The 19,795-nt window shown below is 43.2% G+C and overlaps 1 protein-coding gene across 2 annotated transcripts in view; it reads left to right on the forward strand.

Annotated features, from left to right (window-relative positions):
- FKTN (fukutin) overlaps window positions 1-19,037 on the forward strand; it is a 72,456-nt gene extending 53,419 nt beyond the window's left edge. For both annotated transcript variants that reach the window (XM_033918506.1, XM_033918515.1), the window contains 3 exons: window positions 2,910-3,043; window positions 10,148-10,275; window positions 17,816-19,037. In XM_033918506.1, coding sequence (XP_033774397.1) covers window positions 2,910-3,043; window positions 10,148-10,275; window positions 17,816-18,029 — 476 coding nt within the window. In that variant the 3' untranslated portion in view covers window positions 18,030-19,037. The remainder of the gene's footprint in view (window positions 1-2,909; window positions 3,044-10,147; window positions 10,276-17,815) is intronic.
- Window positions 19,038-19,795: the final 758 nt, after the last annotated feature.

Genomic DNA, 19,795 nt, shown 5'->3' on the forward strand with positions numbered 1-19,795 from the left:
AGGCTGGCGCAACAGTGGCTGCAACCTGAGTAGCCTCTTCAAAATCTAGGTCATATCTGGATGAGATGCCAGCGATAGCTTTCCTCCTTGAGCTCAGAAGCATGAGAGACCTGCCACCTGAACTTTGAGACACACCACCACTAGGCCTTTTATAGTCCAACTTGCAGAAACACCAGAATCACAGGAATTGGCACCTTGAAAGACTCTACCTGATCTTTGGCACACAAGATCTGGAATGCCTTGCAGGCATTAGTGTAAGCCACAAATGTCAACGGCTTTTTGTACAAAGAAAAGTCAAAATTACTACTTCCAAATAACCTTTACAGGTTAAGGCCGTGCACTTATGAGCCATGCCATAAGACCAAAGTGCTCTGGGTTCTCCATGGGAATTGGTCCCTAAATGAGGAGCCTATTGTCAACCAATAGTTTGATGTATCTTGTATGGAGATGCACTAAATCTGCACATCAGGGCAGGCGAAGCAAGTCTGGGGCTACAAGATCATAAGTCCAGGTGACTCATGATTCTGCGGATGACCCAGCCCACCATGTACCATAGTGGAAACACATAGAGAAGCCTCTCTTCCAGCCAGGGCTAAACCAACATGTCCAACCCTGCGCTTCCAGGTTCAACTCTTCGACTGTAGAAGCAATTCGTCTTTGCATTCTTTGCTGAATAAAACTTGGAAACTTATTGCTATTCTCCTTAGAGCTAAGAAGCCGGTGATGGTTGCTGCATATGCTAAGACCTGGAAGACATTTCAGCTTTGGTGTACTAAGGACAATGTGGAACCCTACAGGGCTCCAATTTCGACAATCCTATCATTTCTGCAGGCTGGACTCGAAAAGGGTCTAGCAGTGGTGTCTCTCAAGGCTCAGTTAGTTGCCCTTTCACTTTTAGAGCCAAATTGGAAAAGGGCACTCTGGCTTCTCATCCAAATATATCCAGATTCTTGAATGGGGTATTCAGACTGCATTTTCTGGTATATGAACCTTTTCCATCATGGAATCTTAACACTGTGTTTCAGGGTCTCAGAAGTACTCCGTATGATCCTTTACAAGACGTGCCTGTGATGGATCTGATGGTCAAAACAGTCTTTATAATGGCTATACCTTCAGCAAGGCGAGTCTCAAGTTGCAGGTGTTTTCATGCTGAAAGCCATTCCTTAAGATGACAGAAACTGGTGTTTTCCTGTGCATGGTTCCTTCCTTCTTGCCGAAAGTAGTTTCAGCTTTTCACATTAATCAAGAGGGTTTGCCTGCTGGTATTTCAACCCACAGGTTCAAAGAAACAGGACAAACTGTTGAAGATACTGGATGTGAGGAGAATTCTCCTCTGTTATCTCAACTGACAAATAATTTTTGTTTCCTATTGTAGTAATTGTCGAATGCTTCGGTACAAAGTGAAGAGAGGCAGGATAGTCCAGTGAGGAAGGATGCAGAGCTGAAGAAAAAGTATTGATTCCTTCTGCAACAGCTCGCAATTTGGGGGATTCAACCCACTTGTCAGGACTTGTATGCTGTGTTAACAGAAAAAAGATTATCGAGATTAGTACCTAATCTTCCCTAATGTTCTGATGATCATTCCTCTTCAGATACACACTGATGACTGAAATAGTGTAGCATGGACAGTATGGAGACACAGGCAGGAATCTACCTTAGAATGGAGGGGGCCTAATGTTTCTTTTCTGAAAACAATAATGCCTTTGGCAGTGAACATTTTACTGATATATTGGCGATTACCCAACTTGATTCAGTGCAGTATTAGTAAAATGCTGTTTGGTTGGGCTTATGCAAGATGATTGTCGTTGATGATCACTATTATAAAGTGCTCCCCAGTTTAGAGTGGATTCAGTATTAGTGTTGCATAAACTCTTGAAGAACAGAAATAATTGGCCTTCAGTTGCATATTTCTGTGGTACACATGATTTCAGCCCAAACCAAGCATTATTGTCGGGTAAGCAGTGCGAAGATAAAAATGACTCCCAAGATCTCCCTTCCCCTTATAATGTGGGCTATAAATCAATTTCTTTTTGAAATATTTGATAACATTGATTTCTTGTAATTTTTCTTTAGAAGGTTGTTTTGTAAAATTTAAAGGTAACATAAGAACAGAAGAATTGCCGCTGCTGGGTCAGACCAGTGGTCCATCGTGCCCAGCAGTTTGCTCACACGGCGGCCCTTAGGTCAAAGACGAGTGCCCTAACTGAGACTAGCCCTATCTGCATACGTTCTGGTTCAGCAGGAACTTGTCTAACTTTGTCTTGAATCTCTGGAGGGTGTTTTCCCCTATGACAGACTCCAGAAGAACGTTCCAGTTTTCTACCACTCTCTGGGTGAAGAAGAAACTTCCTTACGTTTGTATGGAATCTATCCCCTTTCAACTTTAGAGAGTGCCAAAAACATAAAGGAAAAAAATACCTTTTTTAATGGACTAACTTAACATAGTTTATGATTAGCTTTTAAAGGTATCCCCTTCTTCCTCAGATTACCTTTGAAAGCGAATCATAAACTACATTAAGTTAGTCCAATAAAAAGGTATTTTTTTCCTTTGTTTTTGTTTTATTTCTACATATTACCTGGAAGAGTGAACTAACATGGCTACCATACCTTTTCACTCAAGATGTAAAATTTAAATAAATGTTTCCCAAGCTGTACACTATTTTCATATGTCTCTGATGAAGCCTTTGGTAAAAAGGAATTGACTTGAAGCTAATACTGGTCATTGGACAGGAGACTTAAAGTTTGCCAGTTCTACGAGTAAATAGATAATTATCATCAGCTGAATTTATTTATTCATTCATTCATTCAATTTTCTAGACCATTCTCCCAGAGGAGCTCAGAATGGTTTAAATGGATTTATTCAGGTATTTGTTTGTGAGTATGTGTTTTTTCTTGTTTTTTCTTTTTAGGTTGGTATAGACAGTGCAATATTATTCCCTATGGCAGGGATGTTGATTTGGGGATATTTATACGGGACTACACACCAGATATTATTTCAGCATTTCAGAAGGCAGGTCTTCCACTTAAACACAAATTTGGAAAGGTATGTGCTCCTTGACATGCTTATCTCAAGCTAAAAGATGCTGAAACTTGAAACATGAAACTTGAAACATGTAACATTTCTTGAATGGGAACGCCCACTTTCAAATTTCAAGGAGTTATTTTTAATACACACAATGGCATGACCTTGTTCATTAGATATTAATAGTTCTGTGAAAGATACTAGGGGGTTGGATGCAGCACAAAATAAGAATTTACTTGGGATGTGCATTCATTACTGTGTATTTTGGGGGATAATTATATAATAAGCACCAATATGGACTAGTCACTGTTAGAATCAAAATACAGTGGAACCTTGGTTTACGAGCATAATTCATTCCAAATTACTTGTATATCAAAGCGAGTTTCCCCATAGGAAGTAAGGGAAACTCGCTTGATGGGTTCCACCTCAACACCCCCCCCCCCACCGCGGCCACAGTTGCTGCTAGACCCTCCCACCCCCGAGTCTACTGGTGCGCTTCCACATCCCCCCTCGCAAACACCCCCCCCCCCCCCGTGATTCTTGGAGAGAACGAGAGCCAGAAGGCTTTGAGCATTCGCACTGGCACCTCCTGTGGGTTGGTGCTGTGTGCTGGTGCCAGATGGGGGTAAGGCTTCAGTGCGGGCGGGCGGTCGTTCGCGGGCGAGGGGGGGGAGACAATGCTGGTTCACAGGCAGGGGAACTTGCAAATCGAGTCAACGCTCGGTTTGCGAGTTACGATTTGTGTAAATGTTTTGTTCCTCATGCAAAACACTCGCAAACTGCGGTACTCACAAACCGAGGTTTGACTGTATTGGGCTAGATGGACCATTGGTCTGACCCAGTAGGGCAGACTCTCTTATTTATATGTAGCCATTCTATAAAGGAATACAATTCCTGCTTTCCTTTATAGAAAACTAGTGTAACAGGTAAAATGTGCACTTAATAACTTAGTTGTGAATATTTAATGTCCGCCATATTGCTGGTGTAAGTTCTTGTGCCCAAATGCTGGAGATATGTTCACACATGTGAGTTCTTCCCATGCTCTGCTTAGAAAACTGCTTGAGTACCTGAATAAATGCATATAAACCGTTCTGAGCTCCACTGGGAGAACGGTATAGAAAAAGTTGAATAAATAAATAAAATAAATAAAAAATAGACTCCATCTATGTGTATGCCTACCTGTAAAATTTGTGTCATATAAAACATGCATGTATTTAAAGAATAGTGCTTAAGTGGGAATTCTGTTATGTCCCTTCCAGATTCCATATGTTAGGTGTTCAATCCCAATCCGCAATCTGTGAGTTGCAGAAATCCAAACACTTTTCTGAGTACATGTTACACCCTCTTAGCCTGAGAGCTAGAAAACATATCCAGTTACAGTTTCTGCAAGCAATCCTTGCAGAAGTCTTTTGCAGTTGCTCTGTTTTTTTTCTTGTTTTTTTCAAGGGCCAGGAGACTCGTCTGCTGCTTCGCTGGGCGGAAGCAAATCTTCAGTCTTTCTCAGTGGCCCATGTGGTTGGAGTTGACAACGTTCAGGCAGACTTCACAGTCGACAGCTCCTGGGCCCGGGAGAATGGTTCATCTCACAGAAGGCGTTCCATCTGATCATACAGCACTGGGATCGGCCCCAGATGGACTTGATGTCTTCAGCAGAGAACTCAAAGGCCAGGCACTTTTTCAGTCGATGAACAGCGCGGAAGCCTAGGGCTGGATGCCTTGGTTCAGCCCTGGCTGGGTTATAAGCTCCTGTATGTTTCCCTCCGTGGTCTCTGGTTGATCGGGTTATCTGCTGGATAGCATGGCAATTCTAGTAGTTGCGGTCTGTCCTCGTCGCCCATGGTATGCGGATCTAGTCCGTCTTCAGCGGGATGGGATTCTCTGGCTCCTTCTTCATTGCTTTCTTCTCAGTCAGGGGTGGTGCTCATGGAGAAAAGTGCTTTGGTCTTACGGTTGGCTCTTGAGCACTTAGCCTTGATGAAATGCGGTTATTCGGCTGTAGTTACTTTGACTCTTTTGCACTTGAAGAAATCATCTTCTATGGCTTTTCTTCTGCCATAGCCTGTCAGGCTTTAAAATGGTGGTGTGCTTTGGATCAGGTGGAGCCTGAGTGAGCTCGCCTTTCGGTGGTCCTGGCTTTTCTTCAGGAGGGCCTAGAAAAAGGTTTAGCGGTGGCCTCTCTTACAGTTCAGGTTGCAGGCCTTTCATGGTTTAGAACACGCAGAGGTGCTAGTTCACTTCCTGCTCATCCAGATGGGCCAGGTTTATGAGAGGGGCACTTGGTTTGCGACCTCCCTTAAATCTTACCATCATTCTGCAGGGCCTTGGAGAGACCCCATTCAAACCACTGAAAGATGCTTCTCTTCTAGAGCTAACGATCAAAACTGTCTTTCTGGTCACCGTAGTCTCAGCACGGTGTGTGTCAGAGCTTCAGGCACTTTCATGCAGGAAACCTTTTCTCCGTTTTACGGATGAGGAGTTGTTCTCCACACTGTACCTTCTTTTCTGCCAAAGATGTCTACTGGGAGGTTTTGTTTGCCTGCGTTTCCTTCCACAGGTTCGGAGCGCAAAGATCATATCTTACGCAAATTGGATGTCCATAGAGTTTTGCTCCACTATTTGGGGAGGACTAATGCTTTCAAGCTGTCTGATCACCTTTTTTATCCTGACTGCTGTGGCTTGCCATGGTCAGCCAGCGTCCAAGTCCTCGATTGATGGATTCAAATGGCCATTTCCGCAACTTCCATCACCCCCAGCAGGCAGTCCCCGATTTTGCTTAAAGCCCACTCGACTGGAAGTGTGGCTGCTTCATGGGCGGAGTCTTGCATGATTCATTTTGATGAAATTTGCAGGGTGGCTCCTTGGTCCTCTTTTCATACCTTTACCCAGTGGAATGTTGCTACTCTGGGTTATGGCCAGGAACCTATTGACCTGGATTGGCCACCGTGAGAATGGACTACTGGGCTTGATAGACCTTTGTTCTGACCCAGTAAGGCTATTCTTATGTTCTTATGTGTCATAAGACCATAAGAATTGCCGACAATGAAACTTTCCACCCAATGTGCAGCAGCGGCTGAAAAAGCAAACAAGATGCTAGGAATTATTTTAAAAAGGGATGGTTAACAAGACTAAGAAAGTTATAATGCCTCTGTATCGCTCCATGATGCGACCTCACCTAGAGTATTGCGTTCAGTTCTGTTCTTCTTATCTCAAGAAAGGGGGAGCGACGCGAGCAGGGGGGAGGATGCCGGTTTGCAAGGGGAATGCCGGATTGCCGGGGGGAGGGGGTAAGGAGCAGTGTCGGTGGCCTCAAGGGGGAGGGGATGGCACACTGCCGGTAGCCTCGGGGGGGGGAGGAGGAGGTGGAACGAATCAAAGCGAGTTTCCCTTACTTCCTGTGGGGAAACTCGCTTTGATATACGAGCAATTTGGTTTCCGAGCATACTTCTGGAATGAATTGTGCTTGTAAACCAAGGTTCCACTGTACTTCACTATGTCTGCCACATTCCGCCTGATCCTGATCGGGAATTCGAGCGATCAATAGGTCGGTACAGTACCTAGTTCCCAGGGCCATGGCTGAATTCAAATTCTAAGATGTGACTCTCAGTCTTATATAGCACAGAAAGTGCTGAATTTTACCAGGCTGTCTCTTTCTCACAGACACTGCTGCTTCTGCAGTAACAACAGGTGTCTCCCTTATCTCCTAACTCTCACAGATGTAATGTTAACTACTGCTCGAACCCTCCCTTATAACATGAGAACTCTTTCTCGGCAAGACACGAAACAGTATGAGAGATATGACACAAGCTCTCATGAAAGTAAGTTGTAAGGCTGCCTAATTGTCTGGCACAGATGTAAGGCAAGAACTGCAGCTAAAAAGCAAGCAGACATGAAGATTCACACCTAATAGCCAAAGTGACTACTTGCCATGCCCTCGCCAGCCATGGGCATAACATTCCTCAATGTTGGGCTGGATTGTCTTTGTGCATGTTTATTCCTTGTTTCATGTTTTGCAGAGCAGACCAGTTCAGACTTTCTTTGTGTTGCTGGGGATCTTCCCCTATACCCCTTTGTCATGGATTTGTTCAGGTTTGTTATTTGGCTTTGGGACTTAACTGGATATGTTAGCTCTCAGGCTAAGGGGGTGGAGTATGTGCTCAGAAAAGAGTTTGGATTTCTGCAACTCCCGGATTGCAGGTTGGGATTGAACACCTAGCGTATGGAATCCTACAGGGACTATTATCGAAGGTAGAAACCTAAACTTCCATTTAGTGCATACATCGCCAAGTAAATTCTATTATTCTAATCATGTATGCATGTAATTAGTGCATAAATGTTGGCATCCACTTTATAGAACTACTGGTGCATTAGCTCACCTTAAAAATGTAGACCCTCATTTTACAAATTCTATTTGTATTTGATATGGACATTAATGGGCACATAAACATTTTATAGTGATGGGATATACATTTTTATAAACGATATTGCTGAACGGTTGTTGGGTAAGATTTGCCTCTGTGGATGATACCAAAATCTGCAATAGAGTAGACATGCTGGATGGTGTGAATAACATGAAAAAAGACCTGGCAAAGCTTGAAGAATGGTCTGAAATTTGGCAGCTAAAATTTAATACTAAGAAATGCAAGGTCATGCATTTGAGCTGCAAAAACTTGAGGGAATGATACAGTTTAGGGGGTGAAGAACTTATGTGCACGACAGAAGAGTGGGACTTGGGTGTGATTGGATGTGAAGATTTTAAGATGGCCAAAAGGTGACGGCAAAAGCTAGAAGGATGCTAGGTTGCATAGGGAGAGGTATGGCTAGTAGGATAAAGGAGGTATTGATGCCCTGTATAAGACTTTGATGAGACCTTATTTAGAATATTGTGTACAATTCTGGAGGCCGCACCTTCAAAAAGATATAAAAAGGATGGAGTCGGTCCAGAGGAAGGCTACTGAAATGGTATGTGGAGACAGACTTAAAGATCTCAATCTGTATACTTTGGAGGAAAGGCGGTAGAGGGGAGATATGATAGAGACGTTTAAATACCTACGTAATGTAAATGCTAATAAGTCGAGTCTCTTTCATGTGAAAGGAAACTCTGCAATGAGAGGGCATAGGCTGAAGTTAAGAGGTGATAGGCTGCAGAGTAATCTAAAGAAATACTTTTTTTATAGAAAGGGTAGTAGATGCATGAGACAGTCTCCCAGAAGAGGTGGTAGAAATAGAGACTGTGTCTGAATTCAAAAGGGCCTAGGATAGGCACGTGGGATCTCTCGGAGAGAGAAAGAGATAATGGTTACTGCGGATGGGCAGACTAGATGGGCCATTTGGCCTTTATCTGCCAGCATGTTTCTATGTTTCGGGCACATAAACATTTTACAGTGATGGGATATACATGTTTAAGAAGGAGAGTAAGAGGCTCGTTTCCAGTGCATTTAGACACACAAAGCACCATAGGTCTGTGTGCCAACAGATCGATGTTAGGTGTTACAGTTGCTACCAAGCAGATTTAGGATTTTAGTAAACAGCTTCTATTGAGCAGCACTCCACTGGATGGATGGAAGGGTTCTTCCCCCTCCACCCCCCCCCCCCCCTCCCGCCTGCAAAAATACCAAGCTGGCAAGGAAAATCGGTCACTGACAGTGTCAGGATAATACCCAGTTATATTTCTAAAGTTGCAAAGGTAACCGTTAATGTGCAGACTGTGAATCCATCAATACTACATACGTATATTTAATTTTTTATTCTGCACTGACTGGAACATAAACATCTGTTTCCTCCTATATTGTAGAATGAGCTCTGTCAGCAGATTCTGTTCTAAAGTCCTGGTAAATCCAGGACTGTGGTGTTGGTACAGCAAACTTTTGACTCAGACTCTAACTTTCTACTGTCTGACTCTGACTCCAGCTCCGACTCCAACTACTTACTGATATTAGACTCTGAATTTTTTATTCTGGGTGTTAAATACTGATAAATATAACTTAGATTCACCAAGACTTTAGAACTAGAGCATAGATAGATATAGATATATATACACACAGACACACAATATGGTTTTTGTCATACCTCCCACAGAACTCAGCTGATTCTTATGAAATTTAGTGCAGTGTCTTAAATGAAGTTGATGTAAAATGTTGTAAATATTTCCCACTGCACAACACTACTTGTGAAAATAAATTGTGAACTGAATAAAAAGACATCTTGAAGAAAAATGTAAAGTCAAAAAGTAATGTTTTAATTAAGCAGATGTTTGAAGTGCTCTCCCATTGCACGAAGGCATACACGCAGCCTTGGCCACCACTGATTTATGGACTTATGGCACTGTCCTCTGGGTACTTTGTCAAAAGCTGCTTTCACTGTTTCAGGCATGTTTTTGTTGAATAAAGTTAACTCTTGAGCACAACGCTTTTTCTGTTACGTCCCTTCCGGATTCCATACTCTAGGTGTTCAATCCCTTCCCGCAATCCAGGAGTTGCAGAAATCCAAACACTTTTCTGAGCATGTGCTCCTCCTACCTAGAAAGAGAGTTAGATCCCCCTGCGGTTTCAATTTCTGCAAGCATTCCGTGCTAAATTCTTCTGCTCTGAATCATTTTCTTTTTTTTTTTTTTTCCGCTTAGTTTGTCTTTTTTGGTGGCTTGAGAGCCGTGAGACCTCTTTGCGGTGGTTCTTAATCGCAGGAGAGGAGGGTGCAGTGCCGCTGTGTTGGACTGCTGCTTCACAGAGATACTTCGGTGGACCTGTGGAGCCAGACTGCTGTGTGTCCATTCCTCTGGGAGCTCACTTGCCCTTGACAAGGGTTTAAGCGCAGGCTGTATGTGTCCTGAGTAAAAGCCCCTCCAGGTTTCAGGGTGCAGGCTGCGTTTCCCGCCTTCGGTCGCATGGAGTGGGTGAGGATTGCAGTCTGAGTCTATCTTACTAGCAGTGTAAAAATCTTCAAGTTTGATCATTTGGAGCAATTTCTGAGGCAGAAAATCCTTTTTCTCCATGGTTAATTATTACAAGCAGGTGCCATTTGACAAGAGTACTTAGGAATATATGTGTTGCTTTCTCTAACCTGTCTGTAAATGGCTGGGATTTTGGGGGGTTTGTCTCTAAAGTGAAACCTTGTTTGCTTCATATGCAGGTGGAGGACAGCCTGGAACTCTCGTTTCAGGGAGAAGAGGATGTGAAACTTGATGTGTTTTTTTTCTATGAAGAGGACAACCACATGTGGAATGGAGGGACACAAGCCAAAAGTGGCAAGAAATTTAAGTACGAACAGGACTTAATACTTTCAGTTTGTCTACACTCACTGTCCCATCTCTTTTGTTCTCCTCCTAAAGCAGTCAAGATACTATTTCCAACCTGAGTTTAATGTCTGTTGTTGTTTTTTTTAAAAACAAACAAAACCCACCTTAAATTTTTGACATTTCTTTTTCCAGAAATATATTCAGGGATCTCCCCCCTCCCCCTCCCCCCCAATTTCAATATTACTGTTGCTTAAGATCACAATTTTATTAGTTTAAGTAAATGATGCCCTTTTGGAAAATCTGCAGAGATTTGTTTTTGTCTTTGAGGGAAGTTTTTAAAACAAGTAATGTGAAGATCTAACCCCCTACTTTTACAAAGCCCGATAGCACCGGCTGCTATGGTAACTGCCCCAAAGCCCATAAGGATTTAAAGGGTTTGGGGGCTTTTGTCACATGGCTTTGTAAAAAAAATTAAAAAAAATAGGGGGGTAAGAGAAGTGGTGCAAAAGATGTTTTTGATTTTGGGTGCAAGGTGATTGTTCCTTTATTCCTTTTTTTTTTTTTAATTCTTTATTCATTTTCAAAATTACATTAAGTGTTAAATATATTCATTCAGATTAACATTAACTACATCACTTACAAACAATCATTGATATATTACATAAAAACATATCCCTTCCCTTTTCCCACCCCACCCACCCTTATATTCCTTTATTCCTGAAACTAAAAGGCTTTTTTTTTCTCCTTATATTCTGATTTGGATTTTAAATTTAATTGTTTCTTTTCCAAATCCAAACTCAAGGCAAGTTACAAGCAAGTACATGAATTATTTCCCTGACCCAAGTGGGCTTATAATCTAGGTCACTGGAGGTGACTTGCTTGAGGTCACAAGAACCTCTGTAGGAGAAGTAGGATTTGATCTTGACTTCCCCGATTCTTAGCCTGTTGCTCTAACCATTAGGGTGCTGCTGTTTGTAGGATCTTTTTGTAAAAGACTTTTACTCCCCTGGTCCTCTTTTCTCACAAAAAGCAGCTAGCTGCAAATATAGTACAGTTTCAATTATCCAATGTAATTGGGACTGATCCTTTGTCAGATAAGTGCAAAGTCAGATAATACAGAAAACAATGGTAGCCCCTGAAAAATGAACAGAAAATATACTTTATGCATAAAGAAAATGTGCAGTTTAGGGTATCTAGTGTTCATAACAATATTTTAAAATACAATCAGCAACAAAGAAAAAAAAACTATATAGGACATTATTGTGCTTCTTGTAGAGCAGGCAGTTTGAGCACAAATACAGAGCAGTATATTTCACAATACAAAACAGCAGTTGTGCCGAGGCAGTGTGAACAAAATGCAGAACTGATCAAGGGAACCATATTTATCTACTGCATATTTCAGCCTCACTTGATTTGAGTTACTTACTTGACTGACTTGATTTACTTCCAGGATCGAAATTACAAAGTTAGCTTCAATGACTCTACTTCCTCTACCATCTATCAAAGTTATGGAGTCCCCCCAAGGCTCGATCCTCTCACTACTTCTCTTTAATATTTTCTTGACACTTCTACTCACTCTGGCCCAATCGATAGGTTTCACTGTATTTACGTATACCATTGACATGCAACTGCTTCACCCCATAAATCCTACATCATTTGATAAAATAACTGAAATCGATCATAAACTCAATAAAATCAGCTCCTGGCTCCGGCATATCAAACTCGCATTGAACATCCTTAAAACTACCGGTGTCCTTTTCCTGACCTCCTCAGATGAACATCTATGTTTACCCATTTGCATTGATTCCTCCCCAATTAAAATGGATAACAAAATCAAACTTCTCGGTGTCATCCTTGACAATGACCTTACCTTCCATCAACAGATTATATTAGTTATGCAGAAATGTTTTCATAAGCTCATCTTCTCCATTTTTCTTGATCCTCCCTCTATTAACATCCTGATTCATTCTCTCATAATTTCAACTATAGACTACTGTAATGCACTTTATCAAAGCATAACCCAGAAAGAAATCTGTCAGTTACAACTACTACAAAATACTGCAGTAAAATTAATTTATCATGCAAAAAAATTTGACCATGTCACTCCTCTCCTCTGTAAAGCACATTGGTTACCCATCACTCATCGTCTCACCTATGAAATACACCTCCTCACTTTCAAAACAAAAAAAACTCAAACCAACCAGCATTCATTGATAAACTACTGATCCTATATTCTTCATCCAGAGTCCTCTGATCTAACAACCAAAACCTACTTTCCATGCCATCAGTACGTAAATTGCTCTACAATACCACTCACAAATGCCTGGTTCCAGGTCCAGAAATTAAGGTTCCTTTACAGAAAAGCATGGTCTCGGATCAAAAATGGTTCCTTTGCTGCAGAAGCGAAGACCCAGGTCCAGAAATTGCTGCACATATTGGGAAAGCATGGTTTCAACTCAAATGTTGCTTACTTTCTGCATGTAAAATCGGAAAACAGGAAGAGAAGCTGCATGCTTCTCAAAGGAGACACAGGCCCAGATGCACTAAAGTCAGCGATCATCTAATCGTCGCTAAACCGGTTTTGACTGGTTCAGCGATGATCAGATTTGCCGACCCGATGCGCAAAATGGCTAACCACGTGGTTTTGTGTATGATTGCTCAATCTCCAATCCAGCCATGCAAATAAGGTCATTAATATTGAAATGCCATGTAAACTAGCAGAGTGATTGGTGCTCTAACAAGACTTCCTGATGCACACAAAAAAAGTGGTCACTTTTAGCAATCCGAAAAAAGTGACTGTTCAGGACCTTACCTGTCCTACCCATAGTTCAGCCCTGCAATTAATATAACATACCATACCTTTTTTTTAATGGGCACAGATGCTGTGCATGTGTTACACACACAATATCTGCCCCATTAAAAAAAAAAAAAGTGAGCGGAGGCCCCCCCCCCCCCCGATGATGAGCCGCCTCGGCAACAGCGACGCACCAAAAGAGACAGACAGGAGGGATGCCCGGTTGTGCATTCGGGCCACCTGGATCCCCCCTCCTACCACACCGCCAACAAGACCCCAAAAGACAGAACACCCCCAACTCAAACAGCCACAATCCAGCCCCTCCCTGGTACCTTGTTGTTGAAGCCGGCAAGAAGAATGCCCATTCTTCTTGCCAAAAGGCCTGCATTTTCGAAATGGTGGGCCTTTCCCTTCCCAGTGCATCCTGGGATGCATCAGGGAGGGACCTAAGGCCCTGATTGACCTGGATACCTTAAGTCCCTTCTATGAGAGGGGCCTTAGGTCCTTAGAGGGGCCTTAGAGTCTTAGGCCCCTCCTCAGTGCATTCCAGGATGCACCGAGAAGATAGCCTAAGGCCCTGATTGACCCAGATATCTAAGGCCCCTCCCATAGGGGCTTAAGGTATCCAGGCCAGTCAGGGCCTTAGGTCCTTCCCCAGTGCACTGGAAAGGAGAAAGCCCGCCATTTCGGAGAGGCGGGCCTGCTGGCAAGAGGGAGTGGGAATCTCTTTTGCCAACTTCTACAACGAGGTACAGGGGAGGGGCTGAAAGGGTTGCTTGAGCTGAGGGGGCTCTGAGCTGACCCACCAGGACTGTTTTTGGGGTTATGTTGATGAGGTGGTGGGAGGAGGGATCTTCATGTAGGGTTGGGGGGGTCAGGTGGGAGAGTCAGGGGGGGAGGGTTCCAGGATGCACAACCGTATTGCTAAGGCAGGAGGGAGCGGGCATCCCTCTTGGTGTGTCGTTGTCGCGGGGGGAGGGGAAGGGAGGGGAGGGGAGGGTAAAGGGACCCCTGGTTTGTGTTGGGGTGGGGGGAGGGGCACAACTTTTTTTTTCTAATGGAGACAGTTATTGTGCATGGGTAACATGCACAACATCTGTCCATTAAAAAAAAAAGGTTTCCTGCTCCGGGTCATTAAAGTTTGCATGGGAAGCCACATGTTTCCCTTCTATGCATTGTATGGTGTGCTCTTAGAATACTAATGAGCTCTTTGAAATGCATTAGCATAGGATTCTTGATGGCTGCTACGTTGATCGGTAGGAGCCACAGAGAATCTTTTTGTGCATTGGCAAGAGTTTCCTTGCAAGTAAGACTGGTTAAAACCAGTCTTACTTGCAAGGAAACCTTTTATGCATCAGCGCCTAAATCTTTGCTCTATGTTGACTTATATGGGCAAAATTTATCCAGTTAGCAACTCAGGATATTTACTTAGTGTACCTGAATGTAACTCGCCTTGTTACTACTGAAAAAAGTGTGAACACAATCCAAATAAATAAAGCAAACCACTTAAGCAATCGGTACCCAGTGCTGACAGCACAAATATTTTTGTCTCTGAGGCCCTGATGCACAACACTCCAATGCCACGGTAAAACATACCATGGCAGGAGCAATTTTTGTGCAGTGAAGTCCCATTAAAAGGGGGAGTACCTCAGAAGAGCAGTCACTAGGCACAGCTCCTCCCCTCATCCCTCCTGAAGCCGGCAGCTTTGAGAAGTTTTTCTGGCTCAGCTGATTGGAGATTCCCCTGCCGAGATCAGTTCAGCCAGCAGGATGAGCAGCAGTGGTGGGCAGAACTTCCCCCCCCAAAAAAATTTTTTTTTAAATCGGCAGAAGGGATGCATATTCCCTCCTGCCTGAGGACACCCGACACCACACCCCTAGCTGAAATCAGCAGGAGGGGTGCCCACTCCCTCCTGCCTGAGGACAATCCTGACACTCCCCTCCCCTCATACCTTTTAGTAGAAAAAAATGGCAGGAGGGATATGCACTTCCTCCTGCTGGCCAACCCGCCTCTTCAAAGGTACATCCTGGGATGCACTGGGAAGAGCCAAAGCCCTGATTGGCTCATGTGGATAAGGCCCCTCCCAGGGGCCTTATGCACCGGGAAGGGGAAGGCCCACCATTTTGAAGAGACAGGCCTGCTTTAGTGGGCATTTTAGGAGTAAGACTTGATTCAGGCCTTACAATGAACTGTCAAGTGGTTAAGACAGTACAAATATGTTTAGCATATATACATTTATTGTATCAAGTGAAGCCGATGTTGTCATCTTTTAACTTTCATACTGTAGTACAGGCAATGGTATTGTCGAGGCTTGACTACTGCAGTGCCCTGCACCTTGGAATAACTAAGATTAGGTGCAGGGCATTACAAGTAGCACAAAATGCTGCATCCAGATTGATAACGGGAATGTCGAAATATGTTCATATTACACCTTACCTCCGACAGTTACACTGGTTGCCAGTGGCATTTAGGGTCTAGTATAAGGCAATGACAATTTGCCATCAATTTCTGTATGGTACAATTCCAGAATTTTTCAAGAGCAAGATGACTAATTATCAACCTAAAAGATCATTGCGTTCTGAAAATTCTGCTCTGTTAAAGGCAAATGCTAATCCAAAATATGTAGAAACCAGTGCAATGACTTTTTGTTAATGCAGGGGTAAAATTGTGGAACTCATTTGTAGGGCGGATATGGAAATGTATTGATAGAGGTACTTTTAGGAAACTACTTAAAACAGTGTTTTTTCAACCTTTTTACACCCGTGGCAAACTACTAGGACTAAAATTTAAAAAACCCTGTTTCCGTCCCATCTCTTCAAGCTCGGTCACCTCAGTAACTATAGAAAAATAGACAAATATAGTGCAAAATATAGACATCAGATATAAATTCTCAAAACTGACACGTTTTGATCACTAAATTGAAAATAAAATCGTTTTTCCTACCTTTGCTGTCTGGTGATTTCATGAGTCTCTGGTTGCGTTTCCTTCTGTCTGTGAATCCTTTCTTTCATTTCTTTCTTTCTGTACTCAGGCCCAAGAATTGTCCCTTTCTATTCCCTCCCTTTTTCCTTCCTATGTCCTTAGTGCCCCCGATGCCTCCTTCCCATGTCCTTAGTGCCCCTTCCCATGTCCTTAGTGCCTCCTTCCCATGTCCTTAGTGCCCCAGTGCCTCCTTCCCATGTCCTTAGTGCCTCCTTCCCATGTCCTTAGTGCCCCCAGTGCCTCCTTCCCATGAACTTAGTGCCCCTAGTGCCTCCTTCCCATGTCGTTAGTGCCCCCAGTGCCTCCTTCCTATGTCCATCTCACTGCCTTCCACACTTTGTCCCACCCCCACCCCAGAAGCCAGCCTGCCTGTCTACCTCTCTCCCTCCCTTCCTGGCCAAAGCCAGCCTGCTTGCCTGCCTACCTCCTTCCCTCCCTGCTGCGCAAAAAAAAAAAAAAGCCTCCCTCCTTCCTTTCACCCGGTCCACTGCTCTTACCGCCCTATTGCTGCTGCTAAAGTCGACAGGAAGTCTTCTTTCATTGGAGAGGACGTTCTGGGCCAGCCAGGCAGCGATTGGCTGGCCCAGAACGTCCTCTCCTACGTCAGAATTGACGCCGGAAAGAAGACTTCCTGTCGGCTTTAGCAGCAGCAGCAATCTTGCCGGCCTTGGTGGACCGGCAGAAATTTCCTGCGGACCGGCACTGGTCTGCGGGCCGGCGGTTGAAGAACAGTGACTTAAAACACAACTGTTTGTAAATGCCTTTCTGTAGGGTCTGACTTCTGATTGTAGATTTTCTGAGGATTTCATCATTGATGTTCATTTGTCTTTTGATTTGTTTTAAATTTTATGTATGTAATATTTTGTAAATCGTCTAGGTTTAAGATGGTATAGAAATTTATAAAATAAAATAATAATAATGAGCTCCTTGTAATGCATTAGCATAGGTTTTCTTAGTGGCTGCTACTGACAATCGTTAACAGCCACAGAGAATCCTTTAGTGCATCGGTAGGAGAGTTTCCTTGCAAGTAAGACTGGTTAAAACCAGTCTTATTTGCAAGGAAATCTTTTGTGTATCGGGGCCTAAATGGATTAAAGGTTGGGAGGTTGGGGTCTACAAGACTCACAGGCTCTTTTTTTTCACTAAATTACATTGGGTTTTGCACTTACTGTACATTTAACAGCAAAAATTAACGTGGTAAATGCAGGGGACATGGCCTGCGTTTACCACACATGGCAGACAGTTAACACACAGGCACCGCATTGCAGGCCTGGTCACAGCCAATCATGCCTCTGCTTTTCCATTTCATGCAACTCCTGCCCACTCCCTCACTGTTGGAGTTTGTTTGTTTTTTTACTGCGCTAGCTGCTGTAATAATGCAGAACACATTTTGTGTCGGTCCAAACTGATATTTACCGCACTGTACAATTTGTTTTAGTTGCTTAACACAGCTTATTAAAAGGGTCCCTTAGTATATGCCTTCGTATGAACAAGTCAGATCCATCAAACATTGCCAAATGTCACAGTAATATTTGGCCTGTGTATGCTGTTTTATGCAGATGTAGATGGCTGCATGACACCAGCAGGTAATTGATTTCCTAAGTTATAGAATAATCCTCCTTTTATTTGAAGAACATTTGACAAATGCTCAAAGCTCTTCCCCGAAATAAACTTTACTGCTTGCATTTGTGCCATAAGCAAGATGAAGTAGGTTTTTCTTTTAAAACAGGTTTTATTTTTGCAGGCAGACACTTGATTTTCTCTTGTGGTTTTATCACCATACAGGTACCTGTTTCCTAAGTTCACACTGTGCTGGACTGAATTTGTGGAGCTGAAAGTTCGAGTGCCTTGTGAGACGCTTGCATATGTGGAAGCCAACTATGGACAGAGCTGGGCAGTGCCTGTAGTAGCATGGGATTGGAAGAGCTCTCCCCACAATGTGCAGCCCAATGGCGTGTGGCCTGTGAATGAATGGGACGAGGTTATTCAAGTCTACTGAGGGCGAATGATGGGTCCTTTGGGTGGGTCCAGCACATCATAGTCATCATACTGTTTGGACCTCTCTTGCCTTCTGCTGAGGAAACATTTTATTTAGGTATTTATGGAAAAGATACCCTCGTTGCTTAAGGTGTGAAGAGTGGTGTGCAAGTAGTAGCGAGATTAACTGCTTCCATCAAATCAGCTCTGTTGGACCTCAGAAAAGAGAGGAGAAGAACAGAAAATAAAACTACAAGAGCTGAAACCTGGAAAATTGTGAGCCAAACTCAGAACTCAGATTAAACATCCTGTTCTGTATGAGCTTTGTCTGCTTTTCATACTTGTTCATTGAGAACTGATTTCTCACATTAGTGTTAGTTGTGACTGAGACTGCCTTTGAGGATCGTAATTCCTCCCACCCCTAACTGGCTGTAGCTCTGACCATGTTGCTTTTTATGTTGGTTTTAATTCTAATAGAATCTCAAAGGTATATTAAAGCCGCTGTGGGGTTGGCAAAGTCCTTCTTACAGACACTGTATGCCTGATGAAAGCATTGGCAAGCCAGAATATGACTCCATCACACAGGGTACCATATCTGCGGGGAGTGGGGGAGGGGAAGCTAAAGTTCTGTGACTGAGGGAGGACATAGTCTATATGAATGGTTGGTCTTTTTCCTTGAGTCTGTTATGCCGGTTAGACCATTCAAAGCATCTGTATTGTCATTGGAATAGAGCATGGGTAATTCAGCTGACAGTGAAAGCACTAGTTCTAATATGTAACTTAGGGTGGTGAAGTACCAGACTTCATAATTTGCTTTATTTTGAAAGCTTCTGTTGTTCAGTAGGATCTATCTAATGTAAACAGATTGAGGGCCTACTGTGCTGATTTCTATCAGAGCTTCCCCATTGCATATACGCTGCAGAATAGAGAATGACATGGGAACAAATTTTTCCCCTTCCCATCCCCGTGAGTTATGTCGCGGTCCCTGTCCCTGCCTCATTCCTGTAAGCTCTGCCTTAACTGCACAAGCCTCAAACTCTTTTGATTTTAAAGTGTTTGAGGCATGTGCAGATGAGGATGAAGCTTCAGGAATGGGGCAGGTACAGGAAAAGAACTTGCAGGGACGGGGAGGGAAAATGAGTTCCTGTGGGAATGGGGGAAAAATTATCTCCGTGTCATTCTCTAGTGCAGAAGTAATGATGCTGTCTGCATGCCTCAGTCCCAGGCCTGCTTCTGCTTTCAGTGTTTTGAGATTTTTGTACAGGCACCATTTCTCCTTAAATTAAGACATGGTTTTAAGGTGCAGCATCTTTTGATGTCATCTCCTAAAAGGAAAGGGCCCAATATTCAAAATGATTTAAATGACCAGTAGAGCCTCCTGGCCATTTAAATCACTTATCAGGGCTAACTAGGCATTTTCAGTGGCACTTAACCAGATAGTGCCAATGAAAATGCCTGGTTAGTGCCCAAGCCGAAACTAGCTAGTTTGGGAGCATCGAGTGGAATGAGCACTATTAACCAATTTTCAGTACTTAACTGGCTAAAATAACTACATAAAACCCAGTCCTATGCGGTTCTTCATAGCAAGTTAACCGGCTGTTTTTGCTGGCTCTTTATACCCAGATATTCAGTGCCAGAGCCCGGGCAAGGCCTGGCATTGAATTTCCAGGTATAATGCAGGTTGCGGTCATCAAAACGCTGATTTCTGCTAACTGAATATTGAGCCTGTAACAGCAAAAACTATTGCTGACACTGGATTTGGCCCAGAAGTTTCCTCTTGCTTTTGTG

The sequence above is a fragment of the Geotrypetes seraphini genome, chromosome 1, assembly GCF_902459505.1.
Source record: "Geotrypetes seraphini chromosome 1, aGeoSer1.1, whole genome shotgun sequence".
Classification (NCBI taxonomy): Eukaryota; Metazoa; Chordata; class Amphibia; order Gymnophiona; family Dermophiidae; genus Geotrypetes; species Geotrypetes seraphini.